The sequence below is a fragment of the Lepidochelys kempii genome, chromosome 1, assembly GCF_965140265.1.
Source record: "Lepidochelys kempii isolate rLepKem1 chromosome 1, rLepKem1.hap2, whole genome shotgun sequence".
NCBI lineage: Eukaryota > Metazoa > Chordata > Testudines > Cheloniidae > Lepidochelys > Lepidochelys kempii.
In genome coordinates, this window is record NC_133256.1 from 335,369,219 (window position 1) to 335,387,068 (window position 17,850).

Genomic DNA, 17,850 nt, shown 5'->3' on the forward strand with positions numbered 1-17,850 from the left:
GACTGTTCTCAATGGTAGCAGATGACAGAACGAGGAGTAATGGTCTCAAGTTGCAGTGGGGGAGGTTTAGATTGGATATTAGGAAAAACTTTTTCACTAAGAGGGTGGTGAAACACTGGAATGCATTACCTAGGGAGGTGGTAGAATCTCCTTCCTTAGAGGTTTTTAAGGTCAGGCTTGACAAAGCCCTGGCTGGGATGATTTAACTGGGAATTGGTCCTGCTTCGAGCAGGGGGTTGGACTAGATGACCTTCTGGGGTCCCTTCCAACCCTGATATTCTATGATTCTATGATTCTACTCAAGTTTTGATACAACTTGGTACAAACTTTAAGGACCCAACTACAAACAGGTGACTGATTTTTGCTTGTTCACTGGTTGGCTGTTTATGACTGATGTATCAACAGTTCCAAAAGGGTCTATGTCTCTATTAGGTTAATGAGATAGGAAGCAGGAACCCCTAACTTAAATCATATGATTTGAAAAGTCTTCATTCTGTAATAAACCTATTACTGAATAATAAAAACATTTGGATGTGTCACTTTTGGAAACTTAAATATCGATCGATAGATGGGGATTTGCATTACTCTCTCTATTATCTGAAAGTTTGGGGTGACCTTTTGCATTATATTTTCATTTGTAACTTAAAAAAAAAAAAAAGATTTGGTGCTGAAATGCTGTTATCTAATTTATTCCAGTCTGCAATGGCTCATTAAAAGTATTTTTTTCTCTCCCTCTCTCTCACACTCACACACACACGTTTGGGAAACAAGCCAACAAAAAGAGTCTCCTTTCAAATGAAACTATGATGCCACTTCAACAGTGATGACTTCACATTTTCCTGTATCTTGATCTGTGCAGGTAACATGTAAGGATCCATCCCTAAGCAAGAGAGAAATAAATATTTACATATTGTACACCAGAAGTCTTGAAAATAGATCTTAACATAGCATGTATGAAAAATTTTATTTAGGGACATCAAGAATCAACATTAACATGGCTTTTGGGAAAGGCAGAAAAAGATAAACCACAGATTCCCCACAAATTCATACCGAGGTTGCAAGAGCCCCACAAATAAATTAACTGCTGCTCTTTCTTAGAGAGAAAATATAATCAATTCTCAGATGAAGTTCAGCAGCAGAAAAAGTCTATTTCTCTCAAATGTACTTTTCATAGGCACTCAGTGAGTTAATGCACAGACAAGGAAATATTTGGATTTCTGGTACCTTTTCATAGTGAGAATAGTTAATATGTCATGAAGACCTCCTTCCTTTTTATCTAAATCCTGGAGTACAATCTGTTTAAAAAAATAATAATAAAAGGCTAAAATTGATTATATGCACTGATACAAAGTAAACTAAGCACATGAACAGATCTAGTGTCCAAATTCCAGAAATACATTCGTCGTTAGGAATGAAATCCCTTGCTCTAATGTTCTAGGCCACTGCCCACTTGCCTATTCTGCTGATGCTGTCTCTCAAGTCTAGGATTTTAAAACAAGAACCTAAACTCAGCCGACAAATTGGAAAACAGTCTGATGAAATTCAGTAAAGACAAATGCAAAATACTACACTTAGGAAGGAATAATCAATTACCCAAATACAAAATGGGAAATGACTGCCTAGGAAGGAGTACTGTCCTCTGGATAAAGAGAAGTAGTAATGGGCTTAATTTGCAGCAAAGGAGATTGATCTTGCATAGTAGGGAAAAACTTCCTAAGTAAGGGCAGTTAAGCACTGGAACATATTACCTAGGGAGGTTGTAGAATCTTTGTCACTGGAGGTTTTATGAACAGGTTAAATAAACACCTGTCAGGCACAATCTAGATTATACTACTCCTGCCTAAGTGCAAGGGACTGGACTAGATGACCTATTGTGGTCCCTTCTAATCCTACATTTCTGTGATCCTAACTCTCCCAAATGGAGGCGACAAAATCACAAGTACTGCATTTTCCCAAAATAATCAAAATTGTACATGCTGAATGTTATTTATTCTGTTCAGAATTTATTACTAGTAATTTAAGATACAAAGTAGGTTGCAAAACAGTAAGTCCATGTGTACGTGCAAGAGAGATCCATACAGGAAGGGCTCAATCCTTCTGTTGAGGTCACTTCATGTAAAGGTAGCTCCTTGAAATGGGAAAGGCTATGCAAGGTCTGATCCTGAAAGGGGCAGCGCACCTTCAACTCCCATTAATTTCAGTATCAGTTGAGCATGCTCATCACCTCTTTTGATCAGGTCCTAAAATACTCAGTATGTGAACTTCAGAACACTCCCATTCCCTTCCTAAAAAGCTCAAGTTATGGCAAACCTTTGTCTTTGGCTACTAAGTGGTATGAAAGTACCTCCAGCTAGAGGTGATCAGCACCATGCAGAATGCAGACCAACTAAGTGTGCTTTTTGTAGGAGGCATTTCTTCAAGGATTCTGTTGATTTGCAGTCAAGTGCTCTATCCACTAGGCTAACATTGAATCCTTGCCACTACTCATCCAGGGAGTATTAGATGTACCTGACTGTTTTTTAATACTTCTGATTTAGAGAAGTTGAGTACCATGTAACGTACTGTGTGTTTTTTTCCAAAGCAGTATTTGAAACTAAGATCCTATTCAATCTAGGTGGACTTGAATAGATCCTGTAGCACTGTGTGTGCTATTTACCCCACCATTCCTGGCCAAAAAGTTCTCTTACCATTGTGAAGTATGTTGCTGGGCTAGTTGCTTGCTGCATTTCAGCAGCGCTCTATATATGAGCAGCCTGCAAAGCACTTGCAGGATTCTTCAGCTTGATAAAGGTGCTAGGTAAAGGTAGAATTCCTTTTTTAAAAAATACTTTGCTTGGAAAGTCAGTATGATCTGTTTATGGGAATGATTTAAAGGCAATTTCTAGAGAGACTAGTGTAGGGACTTCCACTCCTCCCAACAAAAAGTCTGTTCTTGTACATCCACTGAATTTCCAAATAATTCACAGCAAGAATTTTATATTAACTTCTTGTATGTACACACCTGTGCAAATTTGTCTTCCTCTTTTGCAGGACTTTTGCCTAGAGACTCATATAGTTCAAGACATACAGAGGAATTATTTCCTGGGGCAAGTAGTGTGTGCTGCCTTCGTGCTGGCAAGGGAGTTCCTGATGGAAACAGCACTGTGAATTTGTCAGTCCCCGATTCATCTACACCCTAACAAACAAGAAAAGTTGGCATGACGTATCTAATCTCTGAACTTTACAGAAGGAGTTCATATTTAAAGACGTTTGAGTCTAGAGTTTTATTCGGCTCTACTCAATGGGAGTTAAGCTAGCAAAAACTGATTTTTAATTATCAGATGATAGCTACATACAGTGGTCTCTGCTTAAAAGTATAATTCAGCATTAATACTCACAATAAAGGCAAATGCTGCAGCATGGTAGTATTTGAAGCATTTCCTATTGTAGCTATAGAAAATACTGCACACGGAATGGTAAATTCAGCTATTATAGCATAGCAAGGATTTGATCCAAAGCCCAATGAAATCAACAGGAGTATGTCTATTGATTTTGATAGGCTATGGATCAGGCCCTACATATTGATTTATTTAGTAGGAAGTTGCAATGCAATTGCTAGTGCTAGCATGGTTATTGGAGACTACCACCACTGTAAATCAATGAACATAACATTTCCAAGTGAGTCACCACCAATATTGATCCATTTTTGCATTAGTGGAGTAAAAAAGTTTCAATATTAAACTATGAGACTTACCTTAACTAGAATATCTTTGGCAGAACACTCAATAGATAGTGCCTCCTCCTCTAACGAGAGGTTCTCTTTCCCTACTAGGATCCCTGCTTCTGTGGCTGCCCCAATGGGAATGACCTCATCTGGTGTGATAGAATTCAGCAGCTCCACAGCTGGGAAAAGGTCTTTAATCAGCTGTTGTAGCTTTGGAATTCGAGCAGACCCACCACATAGAACTACCTAGAAAATATTATTCCTTAGTGACTTCAGAACTTTACAGAACATAAGTGAACATACAGCTACATTGTGGAAGGTTAAATTGCTCTGTAATGTTTAATGCTCTATGACCCACTGTGTAAAAAAACCAGAAATACTACAATAAAAAATATAAATACATTATTTTTGCCTGACCTCTGGACCCTTAGCATTTGTCTCAAAAAAAAGGCAGCTTGCAAGCATGAAATCATTTCTGGAGCAGGCCTCCTATTGTATCAGTGAGCTAGCTAAAAAATAGCATTCCATAAAGACAGAACCAATTAACTCCCCACCCCAAACAACAACAGTGTCTTAGCGGAGGCCAACCTGACCTGGAAATGAAGCAAAAATTCATGACAGCCAACTATTTACATAAAACAGCGCTCAGGGATTTATCAAAAATGTTCACTTTTAAAAAAGACTTCACTTAACATTCCACTTTTATTCACTGAATTTAGTTTCCTTTTTAAAAATTTAATGTTACAATTTTCACTTTGTTTTGTGTTGACTCCTCTACTCACCGTTTCCTTTTGTTAGAAATTTTTTTTTAAAACACACTACGCTCAGTTCAAACCTGTAGGCACTATTTTTAAGTTAGCTTTTCACAGCTTTCAAACCCCTACAGGATACCTTGATGTGCTCTTTTGCCTGAAGTTCCCATTCAAGGATCAGTTCTCACTGTGCTAAGAGCATCTGTTAGTTATTGCAGAACTTTATATCTTAGATGCCATCCCTTCTCTACCCTATCACTGAAACTAAAACAGACATTACACGTGCAACACTGACTATGGAAATCCCAGTGGCATGTAGTATTATCCTTTGTGCTGAATAACTGAAAGACTTATTGGCCTCTACTATTCTGCAATATTACTGTAATTGATCTTGGGTTCTGCAATCAGAAGTACTGTGCAAATCTAAAAATTAAAAAAAAAAAAAATTTACTACTACTACGTAGTTACTTTGTACTTTACATACCTCTCCATTTTTAAGGTACTTTTAACTCTAGCTAAACAACTCATACTTCTGTGATTTGGGTAAATATTAACCTCTGCCTCACTGGCCCATTAAATTGGGTTAAGTGATTTACTCAGACATGAACTAGAACTCAGGAGTTCCTTTAAAGACATGCGAAAAAGCCCCTCTCACACACTTAGAGCACAATCCAATTCCCAATGAAGACAAATTCCACAGACTTCAGTGGGTGTTGGAACAGTCCCTTAGCCCTCAGTTATATGATGTACATGGTTTAAGTTTTAAGAATGTTTAAAAACCTAAAATAAACCTATGAAATTATAATAAATCTCCAAGTATATCAAAAATCTTTTAGACAACATTTTAGATAAGGTAAGTATAGCACCCATCCCAGCCTAGGCATATAAAATATTAAAAATAAATAAATCATATAACTGATTTTAGTTTCCTTGAATTGATCAAGGATTTATCATCAATGTGCTACAGAAATGAAAAGGACAGTTTTAAACCATAAGGCTTTAGTCACCCTTTAGTTCTTTTATAAACCCAAAGTCTTGTGTGCGATACATTTTTCCCTTAATGTGAACACAACACCCCTCAGCAGTAATAAGAGCTACACACATGCAGAGGGTAAATTGTACCTTTAACTAGCATGACATTTAGCAGCCAGAAAATGCTTCACATACAGTGGTGTACTTTGAGCCCTAGAAATTAACAGCTAATGGCTAATTCCTTGTTAATATATTCCCCAGGTGTTCTTCCAAATGAGTTCATAAACATCCTGAGAATAAAGATTAATTGTTACCTTGTTAATGTCATCTGCTGTAAATCCAACTTGTTGCAAGACTTTTTTAATTGCTTCTACACATTTATTAAAAAGTGGAGAACAAATCAGTTCAAATCTGGCCCTGTTTAACAAACAGAGAAAATGCTAAGTAAACAGCAAATACAATCTCTCAGCTGTTGGAAGAATTAGCAGTTAAAATGGAAGAGAAAGATATTTTCCACAGCATACTCTGTTTCCATAGCCATGAAGTGGCAGGATTAAGTAACAGCAGGAGCAATGTACTGGTGTGAAAGAGTCTCAGAAATATTATGGCTTCACAAATACACCAAGAAAGCTGTGGATTCAACTTTGATTTTGTTTTTGTGAAGAACAGCCGAAAAAATGCAGCAGTTTAGACATGCAAAAAAATTGGGTGTTGTTCCACCCAAAGTTTCACCAATACACATTAACTCTGCTGAGATAATGTGGTGGAAAAAGTGCCTGCATGCTCCCTGCACTATAACTCCATCAGCAGCAGTACACCAGTAGAGAATTACAAGGCCAGTTTTTCCTCCTGTATAGACATACCCCAGATGGTCCACAGAAAACCATCTCCATATGCAAGTTGTGGGGGTACAACAAGGTGGTGAGACAAAGTGGAAAAATTGAATCTAATTTTGATTTTTAATCTGAAGATGCATGAAACACTAAAAACAAATTTATCTGCAGAGGTAAAACAAAGTAAGAAGAGTTCTTAAGAATTAACGGTCAACCTCTTGCTTTATGTTCACAAGCAAGTAGTCTGAGGACCCCAGTATGTTTTACTACCTTTAATCAGAGCTTGAGAATACTACTCACCAAAGGAGTCTGGGGAAGCTTTACGTGGTTGAAAGGTATACAATGAATCACTTTAATTAAAACAAAATATTAGTCCATGAAACTGAACTAGAGCAATCCAAACAGTTTTTATGTAAGTCTGCAGATAGACTGCTCCTTTGTCTGTGCTACTGTGGTGGGTTTTGTTGTTTTTGTTTTTAATTTGTTTTTATACCAGGCTGCAGCAGCAGCAAAATGGAACTGCTGCTATTCTGTTAAGAAAACTGCCAAGCATCCTATTTTATTCTGCTTCTACTGCCAACTGGGAAAGCAATGAGCAGTAGCAGAATTGACAGGGGAAGACAATCCTTCTCCAAACGGGGGAAAAAACAAACAAACAAACAAACAAAAAAACGCAAGCCTCCAGGGAGAGGTAAGAGTAGTATAAACAGTCCACTCTCACACCAGAGAACCGAGGAGGGGTGGAAGGGAGAGAAAGTTTCTGCCCCTCTCAGCAAAAGGGATAGAACTTACTCTGTGCAGGGTCTTGGAACAGAACACCTGGTACAAATCCCAGCTCCCTACACCTCTCACTTATCAGGGCTCTCTATCCACTTTTTTTTGATATCTAGCTCTGGCCAGTAGGTCTCTGGTAAGGTTTTCAAGCCCCGTCTTCAATAAAGTCAGATGCTATGTCATTATGCTGGATTAGGACTATTCATCCTTCAAGTAAAAGTCTGGAAAATAGTGCATATGAAATAAAGACAAAATTCTGGGGGACCTTTCAAAAGTGAACAGTCAGAACCTGCAGTGCAATGCTAGAAGCCTTCGTTAGTACTCAGAGCCCAATTCTTGCAGCCTTTACTCATCTGACACTAAAGCCAACGGAGCTATTCACATTAGCAGAGACTTCTAGATATTGCAGGAATGAGAGATCAAAAACCCAGTTTTCATCTTCAGTACCCCTCCACCCCAAAATTCAATTTTACACACACACACAATCCTAGAAAACAATCCTAACAAAAATATCAAAAGTAATTTCAAAAGGATCACCCTTACCTGGACACATTACAATCAAAATCCAGACCATCATATAATGAGTCTACGAAACAGTTTGAACTTCCCAAGGTTGACAAAGAGTGCTTTGCAACATCAGCGCTGTTCATTAGCTTCATCATAGCTCTGGAATTTCCTCTTACATCATGTTTGTAAGATCTGTATTAAAAAGAAGTCTTTACGATGACTGAGAAACTGTTTTAGACATAATGCATTAGATATGCTTTCAAGAAGTTAGTATTAAAGTGGCTCCTTTTCCCATTCTTCAGTAAACTGTACATTTTGAATGGCCTTACAAGAATAAAGAAAAATGTCTGCTTCAAATTCAAGCAAAGGACACATTCTTCAGTGCTATTTGGGGAAAGCCAGGAATTAGTGTTTTAACAAGCAGAGATTTCATCAGTCTCTCCTCAGAACAATCTCCTAAATGAATGCAATATGGGAAGAAGATGCCTGAAGCTAATCAATTTAAAGTTCAATCAGAGTTGTTTCAAGAAACAAAACAACATTAAACAGAAGTTGTAACAACCTCATCCAAAAGATCTCAAAGCATTCTATAAACTTGACTAAGTGATTAGGAATATATAGCAATTGCTTCAACAACTTCTTAATAAAAGCTGCCGTTATTTAAAAACAAAAACAAAACACCCCAGAGTTGGAATGAGACTGCTTTAAAAAAAAAAAAAAAAAAAAAAGCAGCTTACAGCAACACTGCACAACAGTTTGAGTCAGAAAAAGAATGTTATCCATCTGAAACTTACAGGGTGGTTTTATGTAGGATCAGTGAATTCACCTAAGCCAACTTTTGCTAAATGCATGGAATTATTATTCAATATTTATATGGTGGTAACACCTAGAACGGGGGTTCTCAAACGGGGGGGTCACAAGGTCATTGGGGGGGGGTTGTGAGCTGTGAGCCTCCACCCCAAACCCCACTTTGCCTCCAGAGACCATTTTAAAAAAGGTAGTCCCAACATTAATAGCAATGTATGTTTTTCTGTAGCTGTAAAATATTCAGCACTTACCTCTGAAATTCAGAAGCTAAATGTTGTGCTAAGGCTTCTGTGAAACAGACACCACCTATACTATCATCTGTGTTTGTGGCAAGAACACGATATATTCCACTATTTACTTCTATAACTGTCACAGAGAGCGATGTTCCTCCAAGCTTAAAAACCAACACATTGCTGCCAGGTTAAAACAAAACAAAACAAAAACCTGAAAACTAGATCAGTAAAATACATACATTTCCTCATACTCATTGTTTCTAACTAAACATATACACACAATGTAAATTAAGTTTTTTAAATTGTTTGTCAATAACATTTGATTGGAAGTACTGAAATACATCTATCATATCTATGGCTATTATTTTACAGTATTCCTCCAAGAAACAGAACAATAGTTGATAGCATGCTTACAAGTAGCAAACAGCCTATGACTAAACGGAGCGTAACTGGGAACTAACATTTACTTGATGTTATGAGCCCTAGTTATACTTACAGCAGGACAGAAAACTGACACCTGGGCAGATCTCAACTTTTTAATTTTGTACAGCACTTGAATACTCAGGTAATAGAAGCGACATATTTTAACTTAAAACTTGGATAGAACAGTACTATGTTTACTATTGTCATAACTTCCTTAACAAATTGAATTACATTTTAGTTTTTATTTTCAAGTTAAGTAGTCATGGTCTTTTGTCAATCCAGTCAGCTCACTACCGAGCAAGACAACTTTTTTACATATTTTTTTCCATATCAAGTGTAGCACAGTATGGGTTTTTAAATTACGGTTATCCGTTCAAAGTCATTTAAGTAATTGAAAACAAATCTGTATTGAAAATGAAGGCTATAAAAAAAACTTTTCAAATTTCCAATGACAAACTTTAATGTTAACTATAATATTGTGTTCCCTGGGCATTTCCTAGCAAAGTTATGATTTTTGCATTTATTGTTATGACAATACAATGACGTCTCCCGATTTTTGTAGTCACAATAAAGCCTTAATTACACACCACTATTGTTCATCAAAACCTCCAGTTTTCAAGCAACCACAGTTAAATCTATTTTAAAAAGCACACACAAAAATGAGATAAAAGCATTTTACCTTTTCCCAGTGGGTGAATCTTGTCCAATTCCATACGCCAAGAGAGCTGCAGATGGCTCATGAATTAATCTCAGAACATTAAATCCAGCTGCCCCAGCTGCTTGCCTGTGATAAGACACACCACAGCTAAAGATCTGCATTTCACTTACTGTAGTGGTACATATTACTGAGGCCTCTTCAATGTACATACACCACAGAGCCATGTTACCCAGATATAAAATGATATTTCCAAGGTTTTGGCCTAGTCAAGGAACACTATTAAAAGTCCTGTCTATAATGCAAATTGTTATTGGATCCCCTGCCTTAATTGTATATATGAAGTGTCAAGGAAAAATGTATTGTAATGCATGAGAGTCTCTGACTCAAAATATAACAAAGTGAAATTGGCTGTGTTTTATTTGGCAGCAGAAGTTTTAACTTTAAGAACAAAATCTAACTGATAACATTCCAGAAAAAATCCCCATAAATTGTTCTCAGCACTGATAGCAGGAAAGTTTGGTTTTATATCTGATCCAAATCACCTTGATTGCGTCCAAAAAAAAAAAAAAAAAAAAACATCTCTGGAAAATTCAATGTCTCTGAACTGCCTACAATAAAATTTCTTCCAGATAAAAGTCTATTGCCTTTACGCTTGAAACAGAAGTACTAAGCCATTGTGACACACTCCAATATGCATCTTGTAATAGCCATGTAACTAATTTAGCATTTCTCAGATTAACTGGCAAGTATGAAATGTCCTCAGTAACACAAAAACCTCATAAGTGCTTTGCTCAATGACTCTCAAATACCATTTGCTGGTTTAAGACTCATGTGAAAGTAGAATGAATTATACTGAAATTATAATTCATTAAAGAAATGCTATTTGAAGGGTTTGTTGAAATATAGTTGTCAGGATGAGAAACATTAAGGAGTGAGAGACAATGGGTCCTCAAACTAATTAACTTAGAGCTCCTACTGAGCTAGGATATTGGTAAAAGTTAGTATGCAAATAAGATATGTATGTATATTTGTCAGTTTCTGCTTCCTTTTGTCTCTTATGTTAAATTGGCTTTGGCTTATTTGTATAAATAAGTTAGCTTGAGCCTCAAAGAGGGACTCACATATCTGGGTGAATTGGCAAAGCGCTTTGCTAATAAACAGAGTGGTCTGACAAATTATGTGAGTCCTGAATCTGACTTTGACACTCACAATGCTTATTTCCAGATGGATTTTTAATAGACATCTGGCATCTGCTTTTTTTAAAATCTAAAAGTTGGAGCATTTCGATTTATAATAGTAAAATACTTTTTTTTTTTAAAATGACTTAGGCTTGTGTAATATAAAAAGGACTGACAGCCCTGGAGAGAGAACCCCTACAAGTATAAACAGTGGTACAGACAGTGGTCCTGTGTTGTCCTACCAGGGCGTCTCAAACCTAGCATGGCAGGATAAGAGTTCAGTCTCTCAGCATCTAACCTCCCTGGTACGATCGCCCATAAAGGTGCTATTTGGTACCAATTTTGATGCTCAGATTTGTGATGTAAAAACCTAAGGAGGAACAGCACTGAAGTCATTTGCATTTGTGGAAGTATAACATTGTATAAGGGGACATGCTGGATACATTGTATATGAGAGGGCATGCCAAAACATGTTACAAAGTATCTGAGGGAGCACACATAGGGACAGTTAGCTTTTGAATGGAGAAGCAATTAAGATAGAGCCAGCACGTCTAAGAAGCAGGCATCAGAATAGAAGGTGTGAAGGGCAATTAGTTAAGGTAACTGGAAGCTGTTAAAGGAGATTGTTAAGGGTGGCAGGTAATTGAAGATACATGACTGGTCTCAGGGATCTCTAAGGGTGGTGACTAAAATCTTTTTCTTCTTTTGTCTGTAACTTCTCTGTAACTTGTCCTCCAAAAAACTGTATAAATTAAGAGACACAAGCCCCACTCGGGGGGGGCTCACTTCTAAATGTATTAGCAGAGCAGCTTTGCTAATAAAACAGAGTGGTCTGATAAATTGGGAGTCTGAGTCAAACTTTGACACATTTCAAGTGGAACACAACAGTCACCAGGTGATAAAACCTCTGGGGTGAAGTCTTTTCTATTGAAGTCAGTAGCAAAACTCCCACTGTCTTCAACTGGGCCAGGATTCTACTCCTGATTATTACCAGGGTGGTCCAAATTTGAACCAGCAAACTAGGGTTCCAATCTTGTAACTATAAAAGGAGTACCTGTGGCACCTCAGAGACTAATCAGTCGGTTAGTCTCTAAGGTGCCACAAGTACTCCTTTTCTTTTTGCAAATACAGACTAACACGGCTGCTACTCTGAATCTTGTAACTGTTAGTGGATGTTCAGATTGCTACACCTGTGAAGGCTCTATAGACGCACAGCAACCTGCCCCATGCACTATCAGTTACAGGATTTAGGTCCAAATATGGAAGTCTCCATATCCCATCAGTAGGGCCCTACCAAATTCATGGCCATGAAAGACGCATCAAGGACTGTAAAATCTGGTCTTTTGTGTGCTTTTCCCCTACGCTATACATATTTCACGGGGGAGACAAGCATTTTTCAAATTGGAGGTCCTGACCCAATGTGACCCTTGTGTGTGTGAACCTTATGACACCCCTCCTCTCCCAACTCCTTTTTGGGTCAATCCCTACAAATACAACACTGTGAAATTTCAGATTTAAATAGCTGAAAGCATGACATTTATGATTTTTAAAATCCTAGGACCATAACGTTGACCAAAATGGACCATGAATTTGGTAGGGCCCTACCATCAGTAATCCCTTGAGCCATTCTGTCCCCCTGCATCTAAATGAAAAGAGAAGTCATTCTTCTTACCCAAGGGCATTTTTCTGGTTCTCTCCAAACTCAAATGGCACAGTAATAACCACATCACTGACATCGGAACCCAAAGCAGACTGAGCAGTTTCTGTTTACAAACAGAGGCAGAACATGTGGATTAAAATATTACTATTTTTAAAAGACGCCTTAATATAGCCAAGGTGTTGATAACTTTTAAAGTTTTACTCCCTATTTACCTTTCATTTTACTGAATATGAGTTTTGCAACTTCTTCAGGGCAAACAAGTTTGTTATCTATTTCATACTGGAGTTTTCCATTCTTCTCAGTGACCTAGGAATAAAGCCAACATATGTGCATGTGACATGGTAGGTCTCAGTTTGTTTGTAATGAAAATTAATGTTTATGTCTAATTTGGTTTCCATTCCCAGAAAAGAAAACTAGATCAGGGAAACATTTTCATGTTTGTGTTTGGCCCAAATGGTCTGAAGACTCCACAACAGATTTGACCAAGGAGGGGGGTCATATCCAGGCCTGAATCATGAAGCCAAGCCCATGGTATATAACATTCAAACACAAGGGAAAAAACCCCTAAGGATTTGGACCTCAAATATCATGGAAATGTTGGGGAAGGTTTGTCTAAGGCACAATTTTTCCCAGGCACACAGGGAGGACTTTCAGACCCTCATATTATCTAGCTTTTGCGCCAATTTACATGAATTTATCGAGATGGGTGGTCAACGATTAACACAGCCTGGCTGTCACTCCTCTGGGAGGAAGGAGGTGAGGCAAGGGCTGGATACAGGGGATCATTGATCTGTTACTCAGACTCCCCCATGCCTGTGAGCTCCTGAAACAGAGATCAGGTCAGTATCTTGAGTTAATAAAGTTTTTTTTAAAATCTTTCTTTGAAACAAAGCTTTCCAGTAGCAAGGATAATGTTGTCTTAAGATTCAATTATGTGGTTGCTTGTGTAATAAACATTTTAATTTCATGCTTTCTATGCTGAGCGTTTTCTGCATTTATTTATAATGTTAATAAAAGCTAGTTAGTATTCTCTTTGACTGCATTAAAGAATCACCGTCTCTGAAGTTCTCCTTCAGGCATATTACCCAAGGGAGAACCCACATATAATGGATGGCTCTAACTCCACAAGAGAGACAAATAGAGGGTTTAAAGCAGAATATAGCAAAACCTCTCATTAAAAAAGAAGCTTCTATCACACATGGCGTCCTGTAGAGCTTCAGATAGTGATCAGACCCATATGGCACAAAGACACTGTAATGAGGTGTTTGTGATACTAAAATAAATGATGGAACCAATGCCAATTTTTTCAACTCTAGGGACAAGAAAAAAACTGGATCATACTTACTGGACATTTGCTTTCTGCAATATATTTCTCAGCTTGTGGGTCACCAGAGCTGTCAAAACAAATTAAGAGTGATGTTTTGCAGGTGGCATTGGATGTGTGGTTCCACCTACCTAGTTGTTCATTTTTTCAGCTTATGACACTCCGTCTACGAAGATCCACTTGTATTTTATTGATTTTAGTCAAAACTCCTGTTGCAATTACTATTAATAAAAAGCAGGTCTGGGGCCCCACCCCTGTCATGGAAAAACTCAAGAGAAAGGGACAATTTTTCTAAGGCTTTGTCTACTCGGGAATTTTGTCGGCAAAACTCTTGTCATTCAGGGGTGTTAAAAAAAACCAAAACACCCTCGAACGACAAAAAAGTTTTACCGACAAAAAGCATCGGTATGAACAGTGCTCTGTCAGCAGGAGCGCAGCTACACTGTGCATCTTTTAGCGGCCTGGCTGTAGTGGCACAGCTGTGTCGCTAAAAGGTGCGTAGCGTAGATAAAGCCTAAGTTACATTTTGAAGAAAGAAAACAAAGCGCACCCTGGAAAAATATCAATCACTTCTGATTTACTACCCTCACGGATACAAAATAAAATCTGAACAATTAACAGTATCTTCTGCATTCAACGTGATTTTTATTTCAGGACCATATGTCAATATCATTTTCGTTATATCAGTTGTAAATAATCACAGCAGTTACAAGCTGATTAACTTATTCTAAAAGATGAGCAAAAGTTTAACTGTCAAAATTCTACACCAGAAGGAAAATAAAATAAAAATCAGGCTATACACAGGTAGATTCTCTCCCTCGGCCTGCCATTTAAAGAATTTTAATTTGTTTTTAATCTGTTACAAACCTTTCTTGTTGATTTGTCACCTCTCTGATTACAAAGTTGAGCATTTTATTAGGCAGGACTAAAAACCAAATAAAGTAGAACCTTGCTAATTTGCAATGATGAATGAACGACACGAGATTGCTTGTGGCATTCATGGAGGTGCTGACCAGAGTGGAATACCGCTTTTGGACTCAGGACACGAGCACTGAGTGGTGGGATCTGGCTGGTGAATCTTGCCCATATGCTCAGGGTTCAGCTGATCGCCATATTTGGGGTCGGGAAGGAATTTTCCTCTAGGGCAGATTGGAAGAGGCCCTGGAGGTTTTTCGCCTTCCTCTGTAGCATGGGGCAAGGGTCACTTGCTGGAGGATTCTCTGCTCCTTGAAGTCTTTAAACCATAATCTGAGGACTTACGTAGCTCAGACATAGGTGAGAAGTTTATCGCAGGAATGGGTGGATGAGATTCTGTGGCCTGCATTGTGCAGGAGGTCAGACTAGATGATCATCATGGTCCCTTCTGACCTTAATATCTATGATTCTTGTGTTCACTGTAGTTCACAAGATGGTCTTTGTTAATTTGTGGATTTACTTGTAGTTTACTTTAAATTCAAGGTAATAATTCAGTAAATGTACAGCAGCATATTTTAACCTTTGTAATGTTTTCTGCATACAAATAAAGAAATCTTGGTAATAAGAGTCCACACTACAGTTGAGAAGTAGGCCAAACCCAGCATTATTTTGGACAAGTTATGAAGTGTGAGGATTACCTATTGGCAAATTCTTATTCCAGTTTGATTCTGCAAACAAATGCAGGCAAAGAATACTCTAAAGTCTCTAACTTCTTATTCCACAGTTCATTAAAGAACGGAAAAACTACCAAAGACAATTTTTGGGATCTAGTGACCTCTCTTATCAAAGCCAAACTATTAAACTGATTAAACTTTAGATCTTAAATTATATATATCTCATTAACAGACCAGCTTTAGTGAGAAGACTTGTGTACAAATATGCGTTAAATAAGCATTTGCTATTTTCATCCCCAATTTGTAATATTTCATTTGAGGAGTGTGTGTATATTTTCTTTCATATCTATTCACTTACCTTCTCCCAAGAATCTGCTTTACTTTCACTACTGTATTTGCAATATTTCTTACTCTACTTTGTTTTGCTGCCAAACCAACCACCTGCAAAATGGAAAAGAAATTATGAAATGAAAAATGGACATTCCTCTCTGCAGAAAACTGCTACAGCGATAAAAAAATTACCTCTTCGTTTTTTGAGTAAGCAACAACAGCTGGTGTGACTCTATCACCTGCATCATTGGCAACCACATCTGCACGGCCATCCTAAAAACAAAATACACCACCCAAAGGCAGAGAGAAGTCATTCAGTGAAATATTAACATACCTTCCTACCTTAGCAATGAAATATGCAGCATCAACATTTATTACCAAACACAGCCAGTGGTGCCAATTAAAAACTTGCGCTCTATGAGTGAGTTTAGCATTTCATCGTTCCATCCTGCAGAGCGAGATCCTCTATTGGGAACATAAGAACGGCCATACTGGGTCAGATCAAAGGTCCATCTAGCCCAGTATTCTATCTTCCGACAGTGGCAAATGCCAGGTGCCCCAGAGAGAATGAACAGAACAGGTAATCATCAAGAGATCCATGCCGTCACCCATTTCCAGCTTTTGGCAAACAGAGGCTAGAGTCGCTATCCCTGCCCATCCTGGCTAAAAGCCATTGATGGACCTACCGTCCATGAACTTATCTAGTTCTTTTTTTAACCCTGTTATAGTCTTGGCCTTCACAACATTCTCTGGCAAAAAGTTCCATAGACTGACCATACGTTGCATGAAAAAATATTTCCTTTTGTTTGTTTTAAGCCTGCTGCCTATTAATTTCATTTGGTGACTCCTAGTTCTTGAGTTATGAGAAGGAGTAAATAACACTTCCTTATTTACTTTCTACGCTCCAGTCATGATTTTATAGACCTCTATCATATCCCCCTTAGTCATCTCTTTTCCAAGCTGAAAACTCCCAGTTTTATTAATCTCTCCTCATATGGCAACCATTCCACACCCCTAATAATTCTTGTTGCCTTTTCTGAACCTTTTCGAATTCCAATATATCTTTTTTGAGGTGGGGCGAGCACATCTGCACGCAGTATTCAAGAGGTGGGCATACCATTGATTTATATAGAGGCAACATGATATTTTCTGTATTATCTATCTCTCTCTTAATGGATTCCCAACATTCTGTTTGCATTTTTTTGACTCCCACTGCACATGGAGTCGAGGATTTCAGAGAACTATCCGCAATGACTCCAAGATCTCTCCATTGAGTGGTAACAGCTAAATGCCCCCACTGAACAGCTCTGCGGCTAACAGCAACGGACAGACACTAGAACGGCTTTTTCGCACACTGTGAGGCCACCGTGACCTGTCCAGTCCAGAGAACTGCACCCAGGGACCCCTGCATAACTTGTGTGCCACAAAAGCATCTTTCAGAAAAGCATCCTCCCGAGGACACCAAGGGAGGGAGAATCTCTCACGTCCCTTGGCGGGCTGTCCAGGGCTTAGCCATCCCAGCCCTTTACAGCCTGTGGCCCTGACTGTGGTACACACGCATCCTGCTCACAGGGGGAGGGCTAGCTCAGTGGTTCGAGCATTGGCCTGCTAAACCCAGGGTTGTGAGTTCAATCCTTGAGGGGGCCATTGGGGATCGGGCCTGCTCTGAGCAGGGGCTTGGACTAAATGATCTCCTGAGGTCCCTCCCAACCCCGATATTCTATGACTCTGTGAACGGTGGCCCTGGCACCCCACCCCGAGCCGAGCCGGCCCCCACAGCGGCACCAGAGAGGGCCCCACCCCCAAGCGGCCGGCCTGGGGGGAGGGCTCCCCACCCCCGGCTACCCCTCCCCGCACCCCCAGCGCGGCCTACCTTATAGACGGCCACACAGGCGCAGGTGGAGCCCAAATGGACGCCTATGGCCGCCATGAGCCCCTTACTCCACGCCACCGCCGCCGCTTCCCCCCCCCCCCACAATGCACCGCGACGCCGCCCGCGCCAATCAAATTCCGCATCGGCCTCCCGACGAAGCTTTCGCTCGGGCCAATCGCAGAGACAGGCTCAGGTTTCTCCCTCGCCCTTCCGGGTACAGACGGAGGCGGCGAG

The 17,850-nt window shown here is 39.1% G+C and overlaps 1 protein-coding gene across 2 annotated transcripts; it reads right to left on the reverse strand.

The window, feature by feature from the left end:
* Positions 1 to 673: 673 nt before the first annotated feature.
* On the reverse strand, positions 674 to 17,749 carry HSPA14 (heat shock protein family A (Hsp70) member 14). Of its 2 annotated transcripts, XM_073328698.1 has the most exons (14): positions 17,617 to 17,745; positions 15,936 to 16,016; positions 15,772 to 15,854; positions 13,846 to 13,894; positions 12,713 to 12,806; positions 12,513 to 12,603; positions 9,684 to 9,788; positions 8,600 to 8,761; positions 7,578 to 7,733; positions 5,742 to 5,844; positions 3,734 to 3,949; positions 3,002 to 3,175; positions 1,225 to 1,295; positions 674 to 880 (listed from the first exon to the last, which is right to left on the reverse strand). In XM_073328698.1, exons 1-14 carry the CDS (start codon positions 17,671 to 17,673, stop codon positions 802 to 804), a joined length of 1,521 nt encoding a protein of 506 aa, XP_073184799.1. In that variant the 5' UTR covers positions 17,674 to 17,745; the 3' UTR covers positions 674 to 801. The 2 variants fall into 2 exon arrangements, with proteins under 2 accessions (XP_073184799.1, XP_073184800.1); XM_073328699.1 differs by lacking the exon at positions 3,002 to 3,175 and having other exon boundaries at positions 17,617 to 17,749.
* Positions 17,750 to 17,850: the final 101 nt, after the last annotated feature.